Raw genomic sequence first — 23,596 nt, forward strand, 5'->3', positions numbered from 1 at the left:
AGGTGGTTGAGTTCCTTTCATTTTTTTATTCCTCCCTTCTTTTTCTATATTATGTTCCGGTTTCCTGTTATTTTTCTTTGTTTGTTGCATGATCCTTTATTAGTAAGAATCCTAGGTCTAGTTTAGTTTTTCCTTAAATGCTTTAATTTTGAAAAGATGTCTCATGTATTACTCACTAAACTTGAATTCAAATAAAAAAAATATAGGAGTGATATATTGCATGAGAAAGTGGGTCTATATTGAAGAATAGTCTTATTTACTTAAATGTGATGGTATTTTCTATGATTCTGAATGCATGACATGAACAATGCATATTTTTTATAGTGAAGCTTATGAATGTTAAAATTATTGGCTCTTGAAAAGAATGATGAAAAAAGAAAAATGTTATTGATAATCTGAAAAATCATAAAATTGATTCTTGAAGCAAGAAAAAGCAGTGAAAAACACAAAGCTTGCGAAAAAAAAAAGAGAGAAGAAAAAAAAAGCAAGAAAAAAAAGCAAGCAGAAAATTGATTCTTGAAGCAAGAAAAAGCAGTGAAAAACACAAAGCTTGCGAAAAAAAAGCAAGCAGAAAAAGCCAATAACCCTTTAAACTAAAAGGCAAGGGGTAAAAAGGATCCAAGGCTTTGAGCATTAATGGATAGGAGGGCCCAAAGGAATAAAATTCTGGCCTAAATGGCTAAATCAAGCTGTCCCTAACCATGTGCTAGTGGCGTGAAGGTGTCAAGTGAAAAGCTTGAAACTGAGCGGTTAAAGTCGTGGTTCAAAGCAAAAAGAGTGTGCTTAAGAACTCTGGGCACCTCTAACTGGGGACTCTAGCAAAGCTAAGTCACAATCTGAAAAGGTTCACCCAATTATGTGTCTGTGGCATTTATGTATCCGGTGGTAATATTGGAAAACAAAATGCTTAGGGTCATGGCCAAAACTCATAAAGTAGCTGTGTTCAAGAATCAACATACTGAACTAGGAGAATCAATAACACTATCTGAATTCTGAGTTCCTATGGATGCCAATCATTCTGAACTTCAAAGGATAAAGTGAGATGCCAAAACTGTTCAGGATTGCAGTGTAAACCCCACTATAAGAAGAGACATGAGCTTAATTGAACTCTCATTCTCATGCAAATTCACATCCTAAGCATATATTAATTTTGGTTGCTTGAGGACAAGCAACAGTTTAAGTTTGGTGTTGTGATGCGTGAGCATCTTTCCTATCTTTTCCTAGTGAATTTGCATGTAATTTGTGAGTTTAATTAAGAATTAATTATATTTTAGCCACTATGGATGCTATTTTGAGTTTTGTGCAATTTTATTTATTTTAGGTAGCATTCGGATGGATTTGATGAAGTTTCTGCAGAGAAAGAGAAGAAACCAAGGAGATGGCAGCGAGGAGCGACGCGCATGCGTGACTGACGCGTACGCGTGACTGACGCATACGCGTGAATTGAATATTTGCTCAGCGACGCGTCCGCGTGACCGACGCATCCGCGTGACTCGCAGAAAAGACCATCGACGCGTCCGCGTGACTGACGTGTACGCATGACATGCGCCACGTGCAGAAAATGCAGAAAAATGCTGGGAGCGATTTCTGGGCTGTTTTAACCCAGTTTTCAGCCCAGAAAACACAGATTAGAAGCTGCAGAATGGACAAAACAAGTGGTCCCCATCCATCCATTGAAGACTTGATTATTTAAATTAATTCAAATTTAAATTCAAATTTGAATTCTAGGAAAATATATTATTTTAATTTTAAAAATTAGATTTTAAATTTATTAGGATTAGTTATAAAAGGGAGAAACTTTTCTTCCTTTAGGAAGGCCCCAGAGGGGATTCAGATTCATCAGATTGGAACTCTGTACATTTTACCAGAATCCTAATTTTCTACTCTGAACCATGAGCAACTAATCCTCCATTGTTAAGGTTAGGAGCTCTGTCTATTGTATGGATTGATAATGTTATTTTTCTATTTTAATTCATGTTTTGATTTATATTTCAATAATTGTTTTCGTTCTTTATTTTATGAATTTGGGTGGAACGGAAGTATGACCCATGTTCTATTTGAGTTCTTGTAAAACTTGGAAAAGCTCTTTACTTGAACAATAGCTTGAAAACATATTATCCTGAATTTCTAATTGTTTGTATTTAACGGGATACGTGACATATAATCCCTTTATTTTTGGACAACTAGGATTTTTGTGGCATATAACTGGAATTTGATCATCACCCTCTAATTGGAATCAATTGACAATTGATAAATCTTAGAGGAGACTAGGAAGGTCTAAAGAATTAGGGTCTAGTCACAAATAGTTTGCCATGAATTAAATATTTCATGATTAAAATTAGTTAATAAGAAAAGTCAATCCAGAAAATAGATAACTCTGAAGCCTTAACTATTTCCTCATATATATTTCACAGCTTATTTACTGCTTGCTTTCTGAAATTCTTGAATTTACTGTTTAATGCTTTTTGAATATCAGACACTCTTTTATGTTTGTCTAACTAATCCTATCAAACACTATTGTTGCTTAATCCATCAATCCTCGTGGGATCGACCCTTACTCACGTAAGGTATTACTTGGTACGACCCGGTGCACATACCGATAAGTAAGTGTAGTTGTAAATTCCGCACCAGCAAGGCACCAAAGAAAAGAGAATTCAAGTAAATTTTGCTGTGTTCAAGGATTAAATTGGAGTATAAAGATCAGATAATTCATAATATGATCCAGATTCTAATTCCGAATGACACTGACATTCCTCTGATTCAAAGGAGAGTGAGATGCCAAAACTGTTTAAAGTTACAATGAATAAACCCCATTTTAAGAATAGACTTGAGCATGACTAAACTCTCACTTCTCATACAAATTCACATCTTAATCATGCACTTATTTTGGTTGCTTGAGGACAAGCAACAATTCAAGTTTGGTGTTGTGATGCGTGAGCATCTTTCTTATCTTTTCCTAGTGAATTTGCATTTAATTTGTTGAGTTTAATCAAGAATTAATTATATTTTAGCCACTATGGATGCTACTTTGAGTCTTGTGCAATTATGTTTATTTTAGGTAGCATATGTCTGGATTTGATGGAGTTTTCGCAGAAAAAGAGAAGAAGGCGAATGATGCTGTCAACCCTGACCTCTCTGCACTCAAACTTGAATAACTCGAGCTACAGAGGTCCAATGGACGCGATTTTTGTGGCATTGGAAAGCTAACTTTCAGAGCTTTCCAAGGCTGTGCCTAACTTGAGATTTCTCAAGTTAGGCGCAAGACACAACAACAACACGCAAGTTATGGCGACTCATGGCGATTTAGGCACAAAGGAAACCATGTTAGGTGCCATGGAAGCTTGTACTCTCGGGAGGGTACAAGTAAGGCGCAGCAAAGAAGGCCCCTTGAACCAAGTAAGGCGCAGCTTCCACCCCTCAATCCAAGTAAGGCACAGCATTGAAGGGCAAGATCAAGTTAGGCGTGGTCCACCCATGAATCTAGCAAGTAAGGCGCGCTCTTCAGTTCAAGTTAGGCACCCTGCGCCTTGTGTGGTGAACAACATGAAGTTAGGCATGGATCTTAGTGAAGCCAAGTAGTCTTCACATTACAAAGCGCGGATTATTTAATTAAGAGGAGTGCTAGGAGACCAGCACTTTTGTTAAATTTTGGCCAGCACTTAACCATCAAAAGAAAATTGAATGATTCTACACCATTAGATGCAATCTCACACCATTAAAAACCTCATTGATGGCTAATTGATGGCTAAAAACTACAAAATCTGCTGGTCCCTTAGACTTTCTTTTTAATTAATTCTGATTTAAATTTAAATTTTATTTTTTTTTAAATAGAAAAAGATATTATTTTAATTTTAGAAATTAGATTTTAAATTAATTAGGGTTAGATATAAAAGAGAAAAGAAACTTCTCTTCTGGGGAGAATTCCATTCCACCTCATTCGAAATTTACAATTTACCAGAATTCTAGTTTTCACTCCTTTCCATGAGCAACTAAACCTCCACTGTTAAGGTTAGGAGCTCTGTCTATTGTATGGATTGATTCTGTTTCTTGTTTTTTTTTTCTATTTTAATTCATGTATTGATTTATATTTCAAGAATTGTTTTCGTTCTTTATTTTATGAAATTGGGTGGAACGGAAGTATGACTCTCTTTCTAATTGAGTTCTTGTATAACTTGGAAAAGCTCTTTACTTGAACAACATCTTGAAAACATATTCTCCTAAATTTCTAATTGATCTGGATTTAACAGGATACGTGACATATAATCCTCTTATATTTGGGTAATTAGGATTTCTGTGGCATATAACTAGAATTAATTGACCAAGAAATTGGCGATTGATGAATTTTAGAGGAGACTAAAAAGGTCCAAGAAATTAGGGTTTAGTCATATATTGTTTGCCAGGAATTAAATCTTACATGATTAAAATAAATTAATAAGAAAAGTCAATCCGGAAAATAGATAACTCTGAAGCCTTAACTGTTTTCTCCATATATTATTCTCAACTTATTTACTTGCCTGTCTTCTGATATTCTAAGTTACTGTTTAATGCTCTTTGAACTTTCAAACACTATTTTTTGCTTGTCTAACTAAGTAAATCACTTAACCATTGTTGCTTGATCCATCAATCCTTGTGGGATCGACCCTCACTCACCTGAGGTATTACTTGGTACGACTCGGTGCACTTGCCGGTTAGTTTGTGGGTTATAAATTCTGCACCACGTCACTATATATAAAAATCACAAAACACAAAATAGAAACACAACAAAACAGCCATAGCTAATCAATAATGAATTAATCATTCAATCTAAGCACAATTAGGTCGTCAATACAGTCACAATCTAAGCACAATTGAGTAAGAAAACACAAAACAACAAACAATAGCACAATTTTATTGAAGATTAACAAGGTTAACCAGTGAACTAAATCAACTGAATCAGCACAATTTTAACAATGATTAACCAGTGAATTAAATCAACTAATCATTCAATGATTCAATCCAAAATAAGAAAAACAGAGTATAATACAGCTAGATTCAAATTTCAATTTGAGTAGCATTAACAGAATCCCAAAATAATTCAATGTTCTGAGTAAAGAATAAAGAACAGAGAACGAAAATTAAAAAAAAATGAAGCCATTACCTTGTTCTGAGCAGTCTGAGCAGAAGCACGACGGAGACGGAGACCGAGACCAGGTCACGAGCAGGACGACGGATGGCGCAGAAGCGTGGCTGAGCAAATGAGGAACAAGCACTAGCAGCGAGCACTGACCTTCGGAGGACGACTGCGAGCAGACGACGTCAACGATAGAGAACAAAGATTGAGAGCCAATAGGTGTTGTTCTTGGAGAACCCTGACGGAACGAAGAGAGAAGGCCCTGACTGCGACAGACGGCGACGGTGGCTTGCTCCTTGCGGCGATGAGGCTAGGGTTTCCATTTTTGTTTGGGGAGAAGGAAGGAGATAAGAAAACTGAAGAAGGGGCTCTAGGGTTGGAAGGAGAGGCTTATGTGCTTTCACACGTGCCCATGTCTACGACGGACGACGGCGGTGGCTCACTCCTTGTGACTTGCGGCTTGCGGCGGTAAAGCTAGGGTTTCCATTTCTCTGGAGAGGAGGAAGGAGATGGTAGAATTGGAGAAATGGTTGGGACTTGGGAGAAGAGACTTTCCTTCACGCGTGCTTTCTTTCCCTTTTTTTTTGTTTAAAGTGAAACGACATCGTTTCATGAGAACCGGCTAGGTCACAATCCGGTTCGACCAGTTTTGGCCGGTTCAGCAGTTTGATTCCGATTTTTGGATAGTGGTTTTGCCTAGCAAATCAAACCGTTTATGCTGTTGACTCAAGGTTGAACCAGTCAGACCAGCTGGTTCGGTCCAACTTTTAGAAACATGGTGAGCAAAGCTACTCATTTAACAATTAAATCTGAGTAGCACTACTAGAATCTTAAACCAACAAACAAAGAATGAAGAACGAAAAAGAAAACGAAGAAACCAATCTGAATAGCAGAATTCTAAATCGAATAACAAAGAATGAAGAAGGAAAAATAAAAAAAAAACGAAGCAACCAAACTAAGTTGCAGACTCCTACACCTTTGTTCTGACTTCTGAGCAGTCTGAGTTGAGGGACAGAATATGAATAATTTGAGTATTAATGATAATAATCTTCTATCATAGAATATGAATTTTAAATATTAATTTTTATGTTGTTTTTATTTATATTGATGAATAAAAGATAGGACAAAATGCACAATTAAACCAAATGGAGGACAAAATTATATGATTCTACCAAATTTAAAAACGTTACCTGAATCACCTAAAACCATCTTCTTATGTAATTCGAATGAGCCACATTCGAATTAGAAAAACCAACAGTAATTCGAATTAGATCAATTCGAATTAGTAGTGATGTTTGTAATTCAAATTTGACCAATTCGAATTATGCATAGATGTGGTCTTAGGGTAGTTCGAATAAAATTGATTCGAATTATACATGCATATAGTGTTAGGGTAGTTTGAATGCGAGTGACATAATTTAAATAAATTTATTAAAAAAAATAATAATTTAAAAATTAAAAATATATATTTTATTCCATACATTCAAAGTAAAGCTAACAAAATATTTAATTACTAGTCCTCTTCAAAATATTTATGAGCTATCAATTCGAATTCCATACAATACTCTTCCCCATTCTTGATAACTCATGAATATTTTGAAAATGTTTCGTAATTAAATATTTTGTTAGCTTTTTTTTAATATATGGAATAAAATATATATTTTTTAATTTTTAAATTATTAATTTTTTAATAAATTTATTTAAATTATCTCACTCGGATTCAAACTACCCTAACACTGTATGCATGTATAATTCGAATCAATCTTATTCGAACTACCCTAAGACCACATCCATGCATAATTCGAATTGGTCAAATTCGAATTACAAACATCACTACTAATTTAAATTGATCTAATTCGAATTACTGTTGATTTTCCTAATTCGAATGTGGCTCATTCAAATTACATAAGAAGATGGTTTGGGTGATTCAGATAACGTTTTTGAATTTGGTAGAATTATGTAATTTTGTCTTCCATTTGGTTTAATTATGCATTTTGCTCTATCTTTTATTTATCAATATAAATAAAGACGACATAAAAATTAATATTTAAAATTCATATTCTATGATAGAAAATTATTATCATTAATACTCAAAAAATATAATAAATTAACAAAAAGATCCTAATTTATTAATATTTCTATTTTTGATATTGAATTGACAATCGTATTTTTTTTTATTATAATCTGCTGTGCTATTAATATCAAACGTGGTACCAAAATATGATTTGAAATATAAAAATTGAATCCCCTAATTTCTATTTTAAAAAATAAAAAAATTTGAGATACTTCGGACCCTCTATTTTGATTCCTTCTATAGTTTTAAAAATACTAAAATTTACAATATTAGATATATTATTACCCATCTCACTTCCAAAAGAAAATTAATATAATTAAAATTTAAATTGTGAAAAGTATAAAAAATAATTTTTAGTTAGTTAATATTAATTAATATTAAAATTTAAATTTAGAATCTACATTTAAGATAAATAACATAATTTAAAAAATTAAAATTTAAACTAACTAACTAATAATCAATTTGGATTAATCGATGAGTTAATTTATTCGCTGCTGAAGTAAGTGTTAAAATTTAAATTTTACTTTGTACATGCAATAACTTACATATTGGACTTGTTTGGGCACCATTTTAAAAAAAGATATTTTACAAAAGTAAAAGTGATTTTATATTTGGATACTTTAGTTAAAAGTACTTATTTAAAAGATGTTATTGTTTGGATACAAAAATACAAAAATACTTTTATAATAATAAAATTACTTAAAAAGATATTCAATCATAAAAGAGTTTATTAATAATAATAAAAGAAAAATAATTATTTATACTAATTTATTTGATCCGATAATTGATCTCTTATATTGTCTCTTATTTCTTTCATTGTCCGAACATCTTCTTGTATTGGTTCTTCCCATTCATTAATTTCAGAATTTGTTGATCTATTTTTTACAGTAGTACCGTCATTTTCATTGGCTTGTAACGAAACAATATCTTCAAACTTTTGCAAAATACTTATGTCATCAAAATCCATCATTCTTATAAAAATATGAAGGGTGAAATATGCAACAATGACACTACGCTAGGTTTCAAATTTGGCTCTTAATGGCATGTTTTGTAGCATCTTCCATCTTGCTTTGCATACTCCAAAAGTCCTTTCAATTACTATCCTTAAACTTGAATGACAATAGTTGAACTTTTCATTGTTTGATCTAAAATTTGGTGCTAGTCTAAATTGTGGAATATGATACCTTATATGACAATAAGGTCCTAAGAATCCCTTAAAAGTTAAATAACTAGCATCAACTAAGTAATATTTACCTGAAATATATTAAAAAATATACAAAAATCAAGCCACATATTATCATGAAAATGAATGTAACCTCGAAATAAACTTAAATGACATAACTAACCTTCTGGTGGATGTGGAAAATTTAGTTTTTTTGTTCGAAGAGCCTCCATAAAAATTATTGTATCATGTGCAGAATCTTCCCAACCAGCCCATATAAATATAAAACACATATTAAAATCACCCACAGCCATTACATTTGTTGTAGTATTTTCTTTTCTACCAATAAATCGTACTTGCTCATCTTGGTGAACATGAATGGCTATATGCGTACCATCTATAGTTCCAATACAATCTTTGAAATATGGCCAATATCTATCATTATCCATAATATATTTAGGTGTGTCTCCAAAACTAGGATCAATAGGTCTAATAATATTTTTTGCCAATTTCTTCACACATGATAGAACATGATGAAATTGATGAAATATAGTTTTAACTGAATACTGAAATTGCTCCTCTAACATTCTATAAGAAGCTCCTTGCCCAAGCATGTATAAAAATATTGTTACAATCTCTTCTTCACTCACACCTCGTGTGGATTTCAAGCCATAATTGAGAACCAAATCATTGCATAAACGGTTAAACATTGATCTTCTCATTCTAGATTGTTCAAAAAATTGCATTTCATTCCCTTCTTTTAATTCTAATAGCCATTGATATCCTGATAGTTTTGAAGTCCTTTTCTCTTATTTGAGGACATATCGCAAGTAATAATTAACAACTCCACAAATAGCTAATATAGCAGCTAATTTGTAATCTTTTTCATATTCTTCATATTCAGTATCATTATCTGTTTCATAATCACTCATCCTCTATAATTTAAATTAACATGAAAAATAAGATAACAAAGCAAAAAATACTATTCACATATCATTATTAAATAAAATTTCAAAATATAAAATCAAAACACAAATTATAACATTATCACTAAATTAAAGTTCAACAATAACGATAATAAGAATTCATGCAAAAAAAAAATAAAAATAAAGTTTAGAGATGGTTCATGTCATCCAATTTAAAAGATTCTAGCCATCCAAGTTGTTGATTGAGATCATCACTCAATACAATGAAAGTTTTTCTATACTGTGGCTTAGCCATTAATCTAATTCCCAAATAGAACTATGGACTATATGGTTTTAGGCCAGGTAATTTGCGTAGCAACTTGATGCGATTTTCTATGGAGTAAGGATCATCTCCCTTAGTTGTAGCTTTTGATTCCACACCAACTAAAATATGATCAAGTGAGTCCTGTAATCTAGATGCTATTCCAACTTGTTTCTCAACTTTTTTGTTAGAAGTCTTCCTTCTTTTCTCTCTAATAAGATTTTGAACAACTGTATAATTAGCAATGTCTTCTTCAATAAATTCATTTGTATAATTCATGTCACCTCCACTCTCTGAATTAATCTGTTTAAAATATGTAAAAGAATAAATATAAAAGATATCTAATAAATTTTAAAGATAAAATTAACTTATTGTATTATTTTATAATGCAAAATTAACATATCTTAATTTTATCAGTCCACCAAGATTTAGAAGATAACACTGTTTTTTTCTCATGATCCCAACCAAGACCAGTCTCTTGTCCAACTAATTTAGCCCATAATTGAAAATAAGATTTAAGAACATCTCATCTATTTTTTAGTTGTCTATGCACATATGGGAGTCCTGTTCTCTCTCTAAACTTTTTTTTTGTAGATTTTTTCAACCAATTTTGCTGAAATATTTATTAGGCCTATTACCATCTCGTATCTCTTTCACACAGATAGTTAAAAATATTTCAGTATTTCAATCATCCCATTTTACTTTTACAGTTTTTACTTCTCCTTCATTTGTTGCATCTTTGTTTTCAATATTCACTTGATTAGAACCTCTTCTTGGATTTAGTTTTGGAGCCATACTGTATAAATTATAAATTATATCAAATTTTATAATGTATAACGTTAATAAAATAAATTGTAATATAAATAATAACCGTGAATATAATAACACACTAAATAAAATAAAATATTATGATAAAAAAAACCAAATAAAAATCACAAATAAATTAATAATAATGACAAAATGATAAAAAAAAATAAAAAAACAAATAATAATAACATAAAGTAATATGAAGACAGAGACAATATGAAAAGAAAGTAAATAATAATAACAATATAAAAAAATGATAAAAAAATAAAAGAGAGCAAATAACAATAACTTACAATAATAGGAAGCTTATAATAATAACAATATGAAGAAGAAAGGGTAAAAGAAAAGAACCTGATGGTTTGTTGTTGAGTGTGTAGAAAAATAATAATATTTAAACTTTCAACCTTTATATATATATATTTCACAAAAGCTAAACGAATATGTTATGTTTTTATTTGTGAATCATTTCAAATTTTTTACTTTTTTATATTTTGATACTAGTATATTTTTTTTTATATTTGTATATGATTATATTTTATATCAAATCATTAAAGATTTTATCTCAAAATATTACATGATTCTTGCAATAGTGAATTCAACAAAATATTACATAATAATGCTCTCAAAATATTAGATACAGAATTCTAAAAAATCTCAAACATCAAACTAAGGTCAACATTGTATAAAATATAATTCCATCTATAAAAGTAAAAACAAAAATAAAAAATATCACGTATGATTATAGCAAAAAAAAAAAAAATTGCATTAATTTTGTATGAATTAATTAATTGACTTTTCATATATTTGAGTTCGTAAGTGTTGTTATTATCCCAACTTCTTAAAAGTAGATTCTATAAGTTTCCTTTGAGTAGCTAACGTAACACCAAAGACTGAAACACTTGCTTTCCATTATTTGATATTAATTGTTTATTGCATACTGTTGCACAATATATGGTTTGGCAGGGGATTTTTGTAGTTAAAAGTTTCAGTCTATCAGCACCAACACATTGTTTTTATCGTAAAAATTAATGCTTTAATATCAAATATCATATATCTTGAAAGTCATAAATCAAAGCATAGCAATGCAACCTGACATTTGAAAAACTATGATGAAAGGTTCTCCAAGCAATATAATGCAAGTTCTGTCACAAAATTTTTGTTTCATTGACATATTTCCTCTTTTCTTACTTTATCTGTTTTTCAGATATATATTGAAAACACAAAATAGATAAAAAAGATGGCATGAAGAGAACCAGAAAAATTGCGATTTGAGTTGAAACTTAGTTCTGAAGTTTAAGGCATGAAGGAGATATTGAATGTATAATACATTTATCTAAAAAAAAAAATAAAAGATGTCTTTTTTAAATTTTAGTAAGAATATTTTTGTCTATCAATGATTACAAAATACTTTTTTAAAAAAAAATTTTTAAAAATATAAAATGTAGTCTCTCAAAAAAGATATTTTTTATTATTCTAATACTTTTACTTTTATTACTAAAAATTTACCAAACAAACTACAAAAAAAAAAAAAATTATTTTTATTAAAAAATTTTTTTTATCAAAATAATAGCACCAACATTAACCCCCTGTGAAATTGAAGAATAGTGTGACAAAAAAAATATCGATGACTAATTATGAAATTTTCATCATATGCGCCAATACACTTATTACTTATTAGTTATGGGTATCTCTAGAACGAGTTCAATAATTATGTGCTTATTGAATGAGTCACATTTATATAAGCCATTAGATCTTATTAGATGAAAATTAAAGACTAATATAAAAGAAGATCATTGATGGACTCTAATAAATATAGAATATCCTAATATATAAATAAATGCTTTAAATGGCAATACTTTAATACACAATACTTTAAACGGGAATAAAATCTTTTATTCATAAATAATTAAATATAAAATATATGAGTATTTTTTATTTATTAAAATTAATTATTATGCAAATTTTTTTTATAATATTAAGAAATTATATTAAAATAATATTTTAAACTATAACTAATATAAAAATATAAAGCCAATGAGTTATAACTCAAATGACATAGTTTCTCCATACTCAATTAAAAGGTTGCGGGTTCGAGTCTCCTTTCTTTGGTTAAAAAAAATATAAAAATATAAAATAATTAAAATTTTATTTTATATTACTTGACAAATAATTAGATTATTATATTTAAATTTTATTAACTAACTATGTTTATTGCCAATGAGTAATAGCTTAAATGGCATAGTCTCTTTATACTTAATTAAGAGGTTGCGGGTTCGAGTCTCCTATCTTTGGTAAAAAAAAAAATATATTTTACAAATATTTTGATAAAAAATTATATGATATAATAATATATTTAACAAAGTAATTAGTTAATAAACTTTAAATATAATAATCTAATTATTTGTCAAGTAATATAAAATAAATTTTAATTATTTTATATTTTTATATTATAGTTTAAAAATATCATTTTAATATTATAAAAAAATTAGTTTGCATAATAATTAATGGAATAAAAAAACTTATATTTTTTGTATTTATTTAATTTATACTTTTTAGAACAAAAAATTTCTACCTTTATATAGTAAAATATGTGATAATCTTCTTAATATATATATAATAGGGGTAGCAAAATGGGTCGAATTCGTCAGACCGACCCGTAGAACTCGCTAAAAAAGGTAAGTCGAACTAGGATTTAAAGCCTGTTAAATTAAAAAAATTCGCCAAATTCGCAAGATTTTTATGCAAAATTTTTTTATGATATTAAAAAAATTATATTAAAATGATATTTTAAATAGTTATACTGTAAGAGATTTAATATGTTTTCTGATTTCAATGTTATTATATGATTATAATTATTTAATATATAAAAAAATTACTAGATAGTATATATTAAGGGTGGCAATGCGGACCGGCCTGCCTTAACTTGCCCGCCTCACCTAGGCCCGCACCATAAGCGGCACGGGCTGGCCCGCCCTGCCAAATAAAGTGGGTACAAAATGTTAGCCGTTTGACTTTGTTTTTTTTTTTTAAAATAAAATTAATTAAAATTAACAAAAAAATAATAATTAAACAATTAAATACAAATAAAAAATAGTTAAAATTATAATATAATTTTTCACTACCTTTTTTTAAATTTTTAACTTCAATAAAATTGTTCAAAATAATATTTGTCAATAGAACCATCTTTATTTTAAAAAATAAGTCACATAATTTAAACATATATACGAAATTGTAAAATAAAATAAAATAAATAAAGTCACATAATTGGAACATATATACATAATTTGGCGAATTTTTTTAATTTGATAGGTTTCAAAATCTAGCCCGACCCACATTTTTTAGCGAGTTCGGCAGATCGGTCCGACGGATTCGACCCGTTTTATCACCCGTAATATATATATATATTATCACATATTTTATTATATAAAGATAGAAAATTTTTGTTCTAAAAAATATAAAATAAATAAATACAAAAAATATAAATTTTTTTATTCATTAAGATTAATTATTATACAAAATTTTTTTATAATATTAAAATAATTTTTTAAATTACAATATAAAAATATAAAATAAATAAAGTTTATTTTATATTATTTGACAAATAATTTGTTTATTATATTTAAAATTTATTAACTAATTACTTTATTAAATATATTATTATATAATATAATTTTTTATCAAAATATTTGTAAAAGTAAAATTTATTTAAAACGTTATATATAATACATAAAAACATTAACTTTTTTATTTAGGTATGTATTTAAAATTATATTATTTATTCTATTTTTCTAAACAAAATTAAAAAAATAAAAAATTAATATTTTTATGTATTATATATAATATTTTAAATAAATTATTTTTTAAAAATATTTTTATCTAAAATTATATTATATAATAATATCTTTAATAAAAGTAGTTAGTTAATAAATTTGGAATATAATAATCTAATTATTTATCAAGTAATATAAAATAAAATTTTAATGATTTTATATTTTTATGTTATAGTTTAAAATATTATTTTAATATAATTTTTTAATATTAAAAAAAAGTTTTGTATAATAATTAATTTTATTAAATAAAAAATACTCATATATTTTATATTTACTAGCAGCTCAACAGGCACTAACGTGCCTGTTCAGCTGCTTTTCTATTGTTTTTAAAAAATTAATTTTATTTTTTTGTTAATATATTATTTATTTTTAAATTTATTAGATAAGTATTTTTTATTTTAATATTGATGTGATCTTATTTATATCATATTTTGTTGAAATTAAAATTACTGTAAAACACTTTAAAATGTTAAATTATAAAATCACACAATAAAGAGGTAATATAAAATGGTCATAGTTTAAAGTTCTAAGTAATATATGAGGTGAAATATTCGATAGAGTAAATTTTTATTCTCAATTATTCTAAAATATACAAAAAATATTTTCAGAATGATAATGCTTCTATTGTATTTCTTTAAAAGTTTTGAATGTCGTCTATTAATTTATAATATTTTTAATTTAATTTTTTAAATTTATTATGACAAAATAACGATATGACGAGGATTTTGTCCACTAAAATTGCGAAAATATTTTTAAAAATTAGTTTATTCATTGTACTTTATTATTTTTTTTGGTGTTTATGTTATATTTCATACATTATTAAATTTTAATTTGATAAGTTTTTTTTATCATCAAAAGCTTATTATCTAGTTATTGTAATTTAATTAAGATTTATTTTTTATCACTAAATGATGTTATGTGTATTATGGTTATTGTCATTAAATAATATTTGTAATACCATTTTTTTAGTTTGTACTTAAATTAGTTATTCAATAAAAATTTGTCCGGTAACTCATGCAAATATATACAATGTTATTTATATTTTTAATTTGAGAATTTTTAATTTAGTTACCTATTGACTTGTAACATTTAATATAGTATTTTGATATTTTTTAAGAAATTAGAACACATTTTGCCATGACCAAATTTTACTATCTATTAAATTTTTAATTGGATAAAGATTCTAATAAAAAGGATCCATATAATTTGTACAATACATTAATAAATACATGAGATAAAATAAGACATATTTTTGTACTATTTTTCAATAGTTGTTGTTTTGTGTTTAAGGTAGATCTTTTCTAATTTTACTATTTAATTTTAAAAGACATATGTTGTTACCAAAATTTTATTACAAAGTTATTGTTATTATTAGTCTTATGAATGTATTGCCTATTTAAAATTTATAGTATTTGTTAATTATTTGTTTTATTTTTTTTATTATAGAATTCATAATTTTGTTTGACATTAGGCATTTTATATAGTAGTGTACAATATCAAACCTCTTAATTTATTCAATACAAAAAATATTTTAAATGAATATTATGCCATGAAGATAAAATATTAAAAATATAAGTAGAGTAAGTGAGTACTAACTATTCATATTTGCATGGCTTTTTAGCATTGTTTGTAACTGGTTCATTATAAGAGATTGATTGAGGCATTGAATTAGTAGCAGTGGTGTATGTCTCGACTTACACTTATACAAAAAAAATACAAACTTAATATGTTGTACATTATCTTAAAATAATTAAAAATTAGTTCTCAGAAATCAAATCAAATCAAATCGCATAAATTAAGTTAAATAATTTTGTTAATCTTCTATATTAAGATTTAATGTATAGGCAAAATGACTTAAAACGATGTTATTACATGTTTTAAATATATAGGGTACTATCCAGTTAGGACATCACCACATCTTTTACTTGAACAACTTCATTATAATGTGATTGCAGACCTATATTTTTAAAGAGCAATACAGACAATAAGCATAATTTGAATTCATAAGAGTAAAATTAGTTATCATGATTAAAGTTAACTTTTATGTCGCGTATAAAAGTGATTTTAATTTAAAAATAATATGCTTCTATTATATTTTTTTTTATTGATTTTTTTCAAAATTTGAATATCGTCCATTAATTTGTGACATTTTTTAATTTATTTTTTAAATTTATTATGATAAATTAACAATATGATGAGTATTTTGTTCGTTAAAATTGCAGAAATATTTTTTAAAAAATAGTTTATTTGTTATACTCTAATTTATCTTTATTTTTTTGTGTTTATATGTTAACATTTCACATTATGAATTTATTACATATTTAATATTATTAAATTAATATATTTTTTAATAATAAATAATGTTACGTGTCTTATGATTATTATCATTGGCTGATATAGTAGCTAGCATCTTTTTATAATTGATATTTAAGATGGTTGTTCAATAAAAATTTATTCAGTAACTCATATAAATATGTAAAGCGTTATCTATGTTTTTAATTTTAGAATTTGAAAATTATTTATCCAATCACTGTTTGTAATATTTAATATAGTATTTAGATTTTTTATAAAATTATGACCCATTTTACCGTGATCAAATTTTGGCATTTGTTAAATTTTTAAATGGACAGTAATTTTATAGTAAGAAGGAATTAATTTTATTTATGCCATGTATTTAAATTCATGAGATAAAATATCAATATTTTTGTATTCTTTTTCTATCATTATGTTTGTATTTAAGTCAAATTTTTTCTGGTTTTATTTTAAAATTATAAGAATATATATTATTACCAAAATTTTAAAATATAAAAATATAAATTAAAATAAAAACTAAAAAAATTAAATTAAAGTATATTAAAAATCATTATGTTACATTAATTTAACACAATATATAAATACTATTTTGATAATAAAATTATTATGTTTGACAACTTTTTGCATAATTATCTTATAACGTAGTATTTTTATATATAAAATGACTTCATTTATTTTTTAATATAAGAATGTAAATGCATATTTTTTTATTTTTAATATTTTATTCCAAGCATTTACATTAATTTGAAACGTAAATATATTTTTTTTTGTAATAAATTTATAATAAAAGTTTTAGTTAAAAAGTACTCAATATTTCTTTTATTTGAAACAAAACGATGATGATGATGGGTGGCTCTGACCATTTGTCTAATTGTGGTTAATTCTGTACTTGGGAATGGATTTGAAATATGAATTATATTAGTTGATATAATGTGATTGCTGATTCGTTGAGTTTTCCAATTATATTTGTCAGAACATAAAGTAGCAAGACGCAGAGAAGAAAAACGATTGTAAGAGCACGATTGAAAGTAAAACAGATATTTAACTCTCTTGAGTAAAACATGATTAAAGGCGTAGAAGTTTTTTTATTGAGAGTAAATTTGTATTTAAATTGAGTACGTATTAATAGTTTTTTTTATTGAAAGTGAATAAGCTTTAAACTTTGTCGTGGGTTGAAAGTGAATCATTTTTAAATCTGTCGTGGGTAAAGCCAGTTTTTGAAAAAATAAAATAAAATAAAAAGAATTGAGTACGTAGTAGCAGTTTTTCTATTGAAATCAGTTTTTAAGTTCTGTCGTAGGATAAAGCCAGTTTTTAATAAAAAGAAAACAGGAGTAACTACGCATGCATGTCCGGAGAACTTCTATAATTAAGGGTAATATTGGAACATAAAGTTAGATATCAAAAACTCACTATTGACATTATATATTGTTATAGATAGATATATTTTATATTTAGTTATTTAAGAATAAAAGATTATATTGTCGTTTAAAGTATTGTGTATTAAAGTATTATTATTTAAAATATTTATTATGTACTAAAATATTCTATATTTATTAGAGTCCATCAATACTTTTTTTTATATTAACCTTTTATTTTTATCTAATAAAATCTAATGACCTATATAAATGTAATTCATTTAATAAGCATTTAATTATTGAGCTCGTTTTAGACGTACCTATTAGTTATTAGCAATTACTGACCTCGGCTTTCATTTCAAGCTCTTAAAAGACAAGGCGCCAAAAAAAACCCTTAATTAAACAAATTCCCAAAACCTAGCCTCTTTCATTTTCACCACAAAATAAAAAGCTCGATTTTTTATGCGTGTATTTGATTTCAATTCATGAGTGCGCTTAACAGCACATGTACGTAGTGAAGTTCTTTGAAGAAGCAGAAGAAGAAGAAGTGGATGAGTGTGGTTAAACAGTAATGGCGTCTGAAACGGCGTCGTCTGCCGATGAAGAAACCGTCGTTGTTCCCGTTTCAGCTGAGGGTGCACGGGGGATTCAGAAACAAGGAAAGCACCGAATTCTCGCCGACTTGAAACGTCTCGAACAAGATTCCAAATTTCTTCAGGTGTTTTTTTACCCTAATAAAATTAGTACAATGTTCTTTTTTGTGTGTGGATAAATTAGGGGAAAAGAAAATGTAGTATCCAATATCTAATATTTCTAGTTAAAATTGGATGTATGTTAGTGAAATTGTTTATTTTCTTTTTTGTTCGGGGAAAATATTTATTTCCTTATTTGCGTGGTTGCTAATATACTTATAGTAAGTTCGTTGGATTTGATATGACTTGTGCTAAAAATAGTAGAGATTTGAGAATGTGTGGTTAGTGGGAAGGAAAAATCCCAAAGCAAAATGTTGTTTCTTCTGGATTAAAAATAGGGAAAATTGTACTGTAACTTAAGATGAAACTTGCTTGTAATAGAAAGATTAAAGAGCTTTATAGTCTAGAGTTATTAATTTGAAGAGAATTCTGCTGGAAACTTTATGAGCAATGGTTGAGATTAAAAAATAAAAAAAAAATTTGAATTTTAACTTGGATATCAAATTGAAGATACATTTAATTTTACCAAAAATGCTATGTGTACACCAAAAATAAGTCACCAAATCAGCTACCATATATCTGTGTATAAACACATATGTTGTTTAACTTATTTTCAATGTGAATTTTGTATTTCAACATGTATGTTATACAAGTGGTTGATTTTGTGGTTAATTTTTAGCATACACCTATCATGGCTGGATTTTTACTCATTCTACTTGGTACATATGGGGTCAGAGGTGTAGGATCTATAAAATTTTAATTCATAAGTCATCCAGTGGTGTAGTTGTGTGTGCTAGCTAAGGGGCCGATTGGTTTGCCCATTTTCTATCCTCATTTTCAAAGAAAATGAAAAATGGGCACTGTAGGTAAATCTGAAAACCCAATGTTAAAAGTTGGAAATGTTAAAAGTTGGAAATGTTTTCCAACGAAAACCCAATGGCACTGTAGGTAAATCGCTGATCATCAAAAGTGGCATTTTTTTATTCTTTTTTTCCTAGACTTCTTTCAATTACCTTACCTACATGGTTTTTTTACCCCTAAGTTTCTAACCAATTGCTAATGGTTCTTTGCAGCTTTTTTCATTTTTTCATTTTTAATTTCAATGTTAATTTTTTTAATCTCTATAGTCTATAATAACCTTATATGTAGTAAAATTTAGTAAGTAACAAACAAGAGAAGAAGATGAAAGACAATTCATAACAAGCTTCACAATATTCAGCTAATTTGAACATTTAATAAAAAATATAGTTTATTCTTTTAAATTTATATTGAAATACATTTTGAAAATAGACCAACCAAACATTTTGACCATTTTTCCTGCCTTTGGAAATGAAACCTATTTTAACAAACCCATACATTTCCTAAAATATGAGAATTTGAAAATGAACGAATCAGCCCCCAAGTCGGCTAAGTGTGTGAGGTAAAACGTGTACATAAAAATTTATCTAATTTGGACAGTTAGAAAGTGCAGAGTAATATTGGCATTTTAAAGTATATTAGAAATTATCCTAATTGTATATGATATTGCGTAATTTTGGATTCAGTTTGATGGTCCTGATGTGTATGACGGTATGTGATGCTCTTTTTTTTTTTTTTCCTTTTTTCTTATATATATATATATATATATATATATAGGAACCTGATTTTGATCTGGTTTTAGGCTTATCAATTTATCATCATTAGCCTTAGTATATGTGCTTATATGTTGAGAAGAATCCAACGTGATGCATTAACCATCCTAGTATGACCAATCAGTCCAAATTCTTGATGGTGAAATATACATAGTTGAAATTTGATGTATCCCTCTTTTTCCATTTCCTTATTAGTTAAAATGAGAGGATAAGGATGGTAATAGAATTTTATAGAGGAAACATGATCTGTCATGTTTGCTTTCTGGGTTCCAAGCAAGATATCATGTGTTTCTTCTTACTTTTCATTCATTTGTCTATTGAATTTCTTACATTGATGTCAGGCCATCTTACATGTTGAGTGTTTCCCTTTGGCGTCAGTTTGATTCGTGGGTAAAAGTAGAGTGGTGAGAATTTTCATGGGTCTAATTTATGAGTAAACTATTTTGAAACTGGTCGATTAATATTTCATCCTAGTTTTACCTTCACATTAAAGATACTATGTCTAAGCCAATGTTTAGCTGCTGTCAAAAGTCATTTTCCTTTCATGCTTCATCTCTTTGATCTAGGCAATAAAGATTATGACAAAGTTTCTATATTTGCTGTTGATAGCCTAACGCTACCTCCTTTTCTATTTGGCTTGGAATTGGCTATGTAAATCTTTGCAAAAAAGGTTTAACATAGGCAGAATCCCTGCATTTCTCATTCATTATTTTTTTCCTTGACTATTTCAGGAAGAGTTGGAAGAGCTTGAGAAAACAGAAAATGTGTCAAACATATGCATGGAGTAAGTATTGTCCAAACTTTTGTTTCTCTTCTTGGAAAGAAATCTTGATAAATTGTTCTGTTTTAGGCCAACTTGGCATCTGAATTCAGAATAGATAAATTCTTGTTGGGTTCTTCAATCCAGCAAATTGTTGTAAATAATAGTTTATATATTGATGTATCCTTTTATCAACTTGGGGGGTTGAATATTAACCTAGCATATTTCCCCTTAGCTTCATTGAAAGGTTATCTATGTTATGCTATACAGTATACACACTAGACTAGTTAAGATTAGGAATGATGATAGTAGCGCACTGATTCTAGAGAAGATGATAAAATGTCATCTTAGGTATTATAGACATGCTTGAAGGCATCTCGAGAATCCAGTTTAGGATCAGATGGAGGGTGGTTTTGCAGCTAGAGGCAAAGAGAAAAATTAGAAAACTTTAGAAGAAGATTATTAAAAGAGATTTAGGTATAAAAAAGTTTAAACGCATCTGGTTTATGCTAGGGCTAGTTGGGGTCATTTAATCCATATAGCTGACCTATCCCGGTTGGACAATGCTTAGTTATTGTTGCTGTTGCTGTTGCTATGTTATGCTGTACGGCATAAACAATTTCACTTGATATAGTGCAGCTTGCTAAAAAGTATGGACACTAAGCCTGATCCGCTACTGCCAGAGTAATTTCCATTACCTTCACCTTTATTTGTATTAAATAAATAATTGATTGTAGGCATAATGTGTAATCATCAGTTTTCTTCTATAACAGAATAAATGGACCAGTAAACCTGTTATGGGATAGATGGTTTGAAGGGCCTCAGGATCCACAATCATGTCAATGTCGGATACTTTGACACGAAGTTTTCTGTGAATATAGGAAGCAGCATGTTGACGAAATTGATTCTGGAACTTTAATAATTGTTTGATGAAGTATTTTAACCATGCATGCTAATCCAGGTTTTTGTGAATGCACATTCATCATCTGTATTCAATTGAGAAGTATCATTATTTGTGTTTACCAATGTAAATGTTATCAGAGTTCAACTGTTAATTCTCCTTGGCTGTAACCGTTATGCATGTGCATGTGTCTTAACCTGCAAGGAGTTGGCATTTGGAAGGGCTTCAAAATGGTTTGAAGAGTTGACAAGCAGATCTGTTAAATTTGTTTATAGAATTTTCATCAGAGAATTCTTGTGGACCATTTAACAAGTGTATTTGCCATTAGATAATGTTATGTTTGGATTGCTATCTTTATCTTGAATGCACAAAAGAATGGTGCATGATAATCATGAAGAATCCGCTTATGTTAACTTAGATCTAATTAAGGTATGTTTATTTGAAGGGTAAAATTCGGGTGCAAAGTTGAGTTTTATGTACAATTCTACACAATCTTTTATCCCCCTTTTACCTCCAACCATACATACCCAGTGATTGTGTCTATGATTGTGTTATACTGCTTGTGTTCACCGACAAATATTTTCATTAACTTTGTTTGATTGGAACTTGGAAGGTAAAAGGAGTAAGTTTTATGTGAAGACACACAAATTTGAAACTGAATAGTGAATACACTCAATTGTAGTTAGAATTTAGAGAAGAGTTAAGAGTACAAGTTTGTCTAAGATTGGTTGAACAAGGAAAAAAAAATGTTTTTAGCTTTATGTTTAGAGTTGGTTATAGGCGTAAAGTATTATTTTTAGTAGAACTGATTTATGTTTTGGCAGTCCCTTTTAAAAATGATAATGATGACAAAAAGTACAATGTGTTAATTTTCCCAAAATTAGTTCTAGGTGCATGAAAATTGATTCTTTTTTTTTTGGGCTGAAGCATGATTATTGACCCTACTTGGTGAAAATCAAACACTTTTTTGGGGTGTTGTTGATTTGAATTTTTTTTGGCACTATCTAAAGTCCTTCAACTGGAATTCCAAAAATAAGTTTTTGGTTTAGGTGAGGCTCAGGTTCAGTGGTTCTAAAACTGTTTTTTTTTCATTATTATTTTTTCTTTTGAATATTTTCTCTCAAACTCCTATTATCTCTCTAATTTTCCAATTATACTAACCCAGCACTGAAAGTAGATTCTAAAAAGCATATTAAGTTTTGCATGTACTCTCTAATATATGTGAAAGCAGATGTAATAATGTACAAGTTTGATATTTCTGCACTAAAATTAAAGATCAACCTAACCAACCAATAATTTTAACATAAAGGACTATATATAAGACTAGTCAAATATGTTTTGTTGCTGCATGCACAACATATAAATATTATCTATAATCCCAGTCCTTGGAGCTAGGCTATATATATAATGGTTGATCTAAAAAAATCTCAATTATCTAAAGTGCGCCTGCATGTTAAGACTGACATACAACTTATTACAAATGAATAAAGTTGCAAAATTAGTGGCCGGCATGCCCTCCACCTATACAGCATTCAAATAAATCCAAACTAACATTAATTCCTACTTATTCTATACATAGTGATTAGTTGGAGCCTATACGTTGTTTTAAAATTATTGTATTAATTTAGTTTTTAATGTCTTGCCAGCTGATTATATTATTGGTTTTCAATATTAAATGATGAAAATAAAATCGATTTAGTTATTGTTGTACATATATATTTTTTCAGAATC

The 23,596-nt window shown here is 28.0% G+C and overlaps 1 protein-coding gene across 1 annotated transcript; it reads left to right on the plus strand.

Annotated features, from left to right (window-relative positions):
- The first annotated feature begins 18,258 nt into the window (after positions 1–18,258).
- On the plus strand, positions 18,259–22,410 carry LOC130960747 (guanine nucleotide-binding protein subunit gamma 2-like). Its single transcript, XM_057886201.1, has 4 exons — positions 18,259–18,599; positions 20,936–20,988; positions 21,604–21,648; positions 21,738–22,410. The coding sequence occupies exons 1-4, from the start codon at positions 18,453–18,455 to the stop codon at positions 21,820–21,822; spliced, it is 330 nt and encodes a 109-aa protein (XP_057742184.1). The 5' UTR covers positions 18,259–18,452; the 3' UTR covers positions 21,823–22,410.
- The last annotated feature ends 1,186 nt before the right edge of the window (positions 22,411–23,596 follow it).

Source organism: Arachis stenosperma, chromosome 2, assembly GCF_014773155.1.
Source record: "Arachis stenosperma cultivar V10309 chromosome 2, arast.V10309.gnm1.PFL2, whole genome shotgun sequence".
Taxonomy (NCBI): domain Eukaryota; kingdom Viridiplantae; phylum Streptophyta; class Magnoliopsida; order Fabales; family Fabaceae; genus Arachis; species Arachis stenosperma.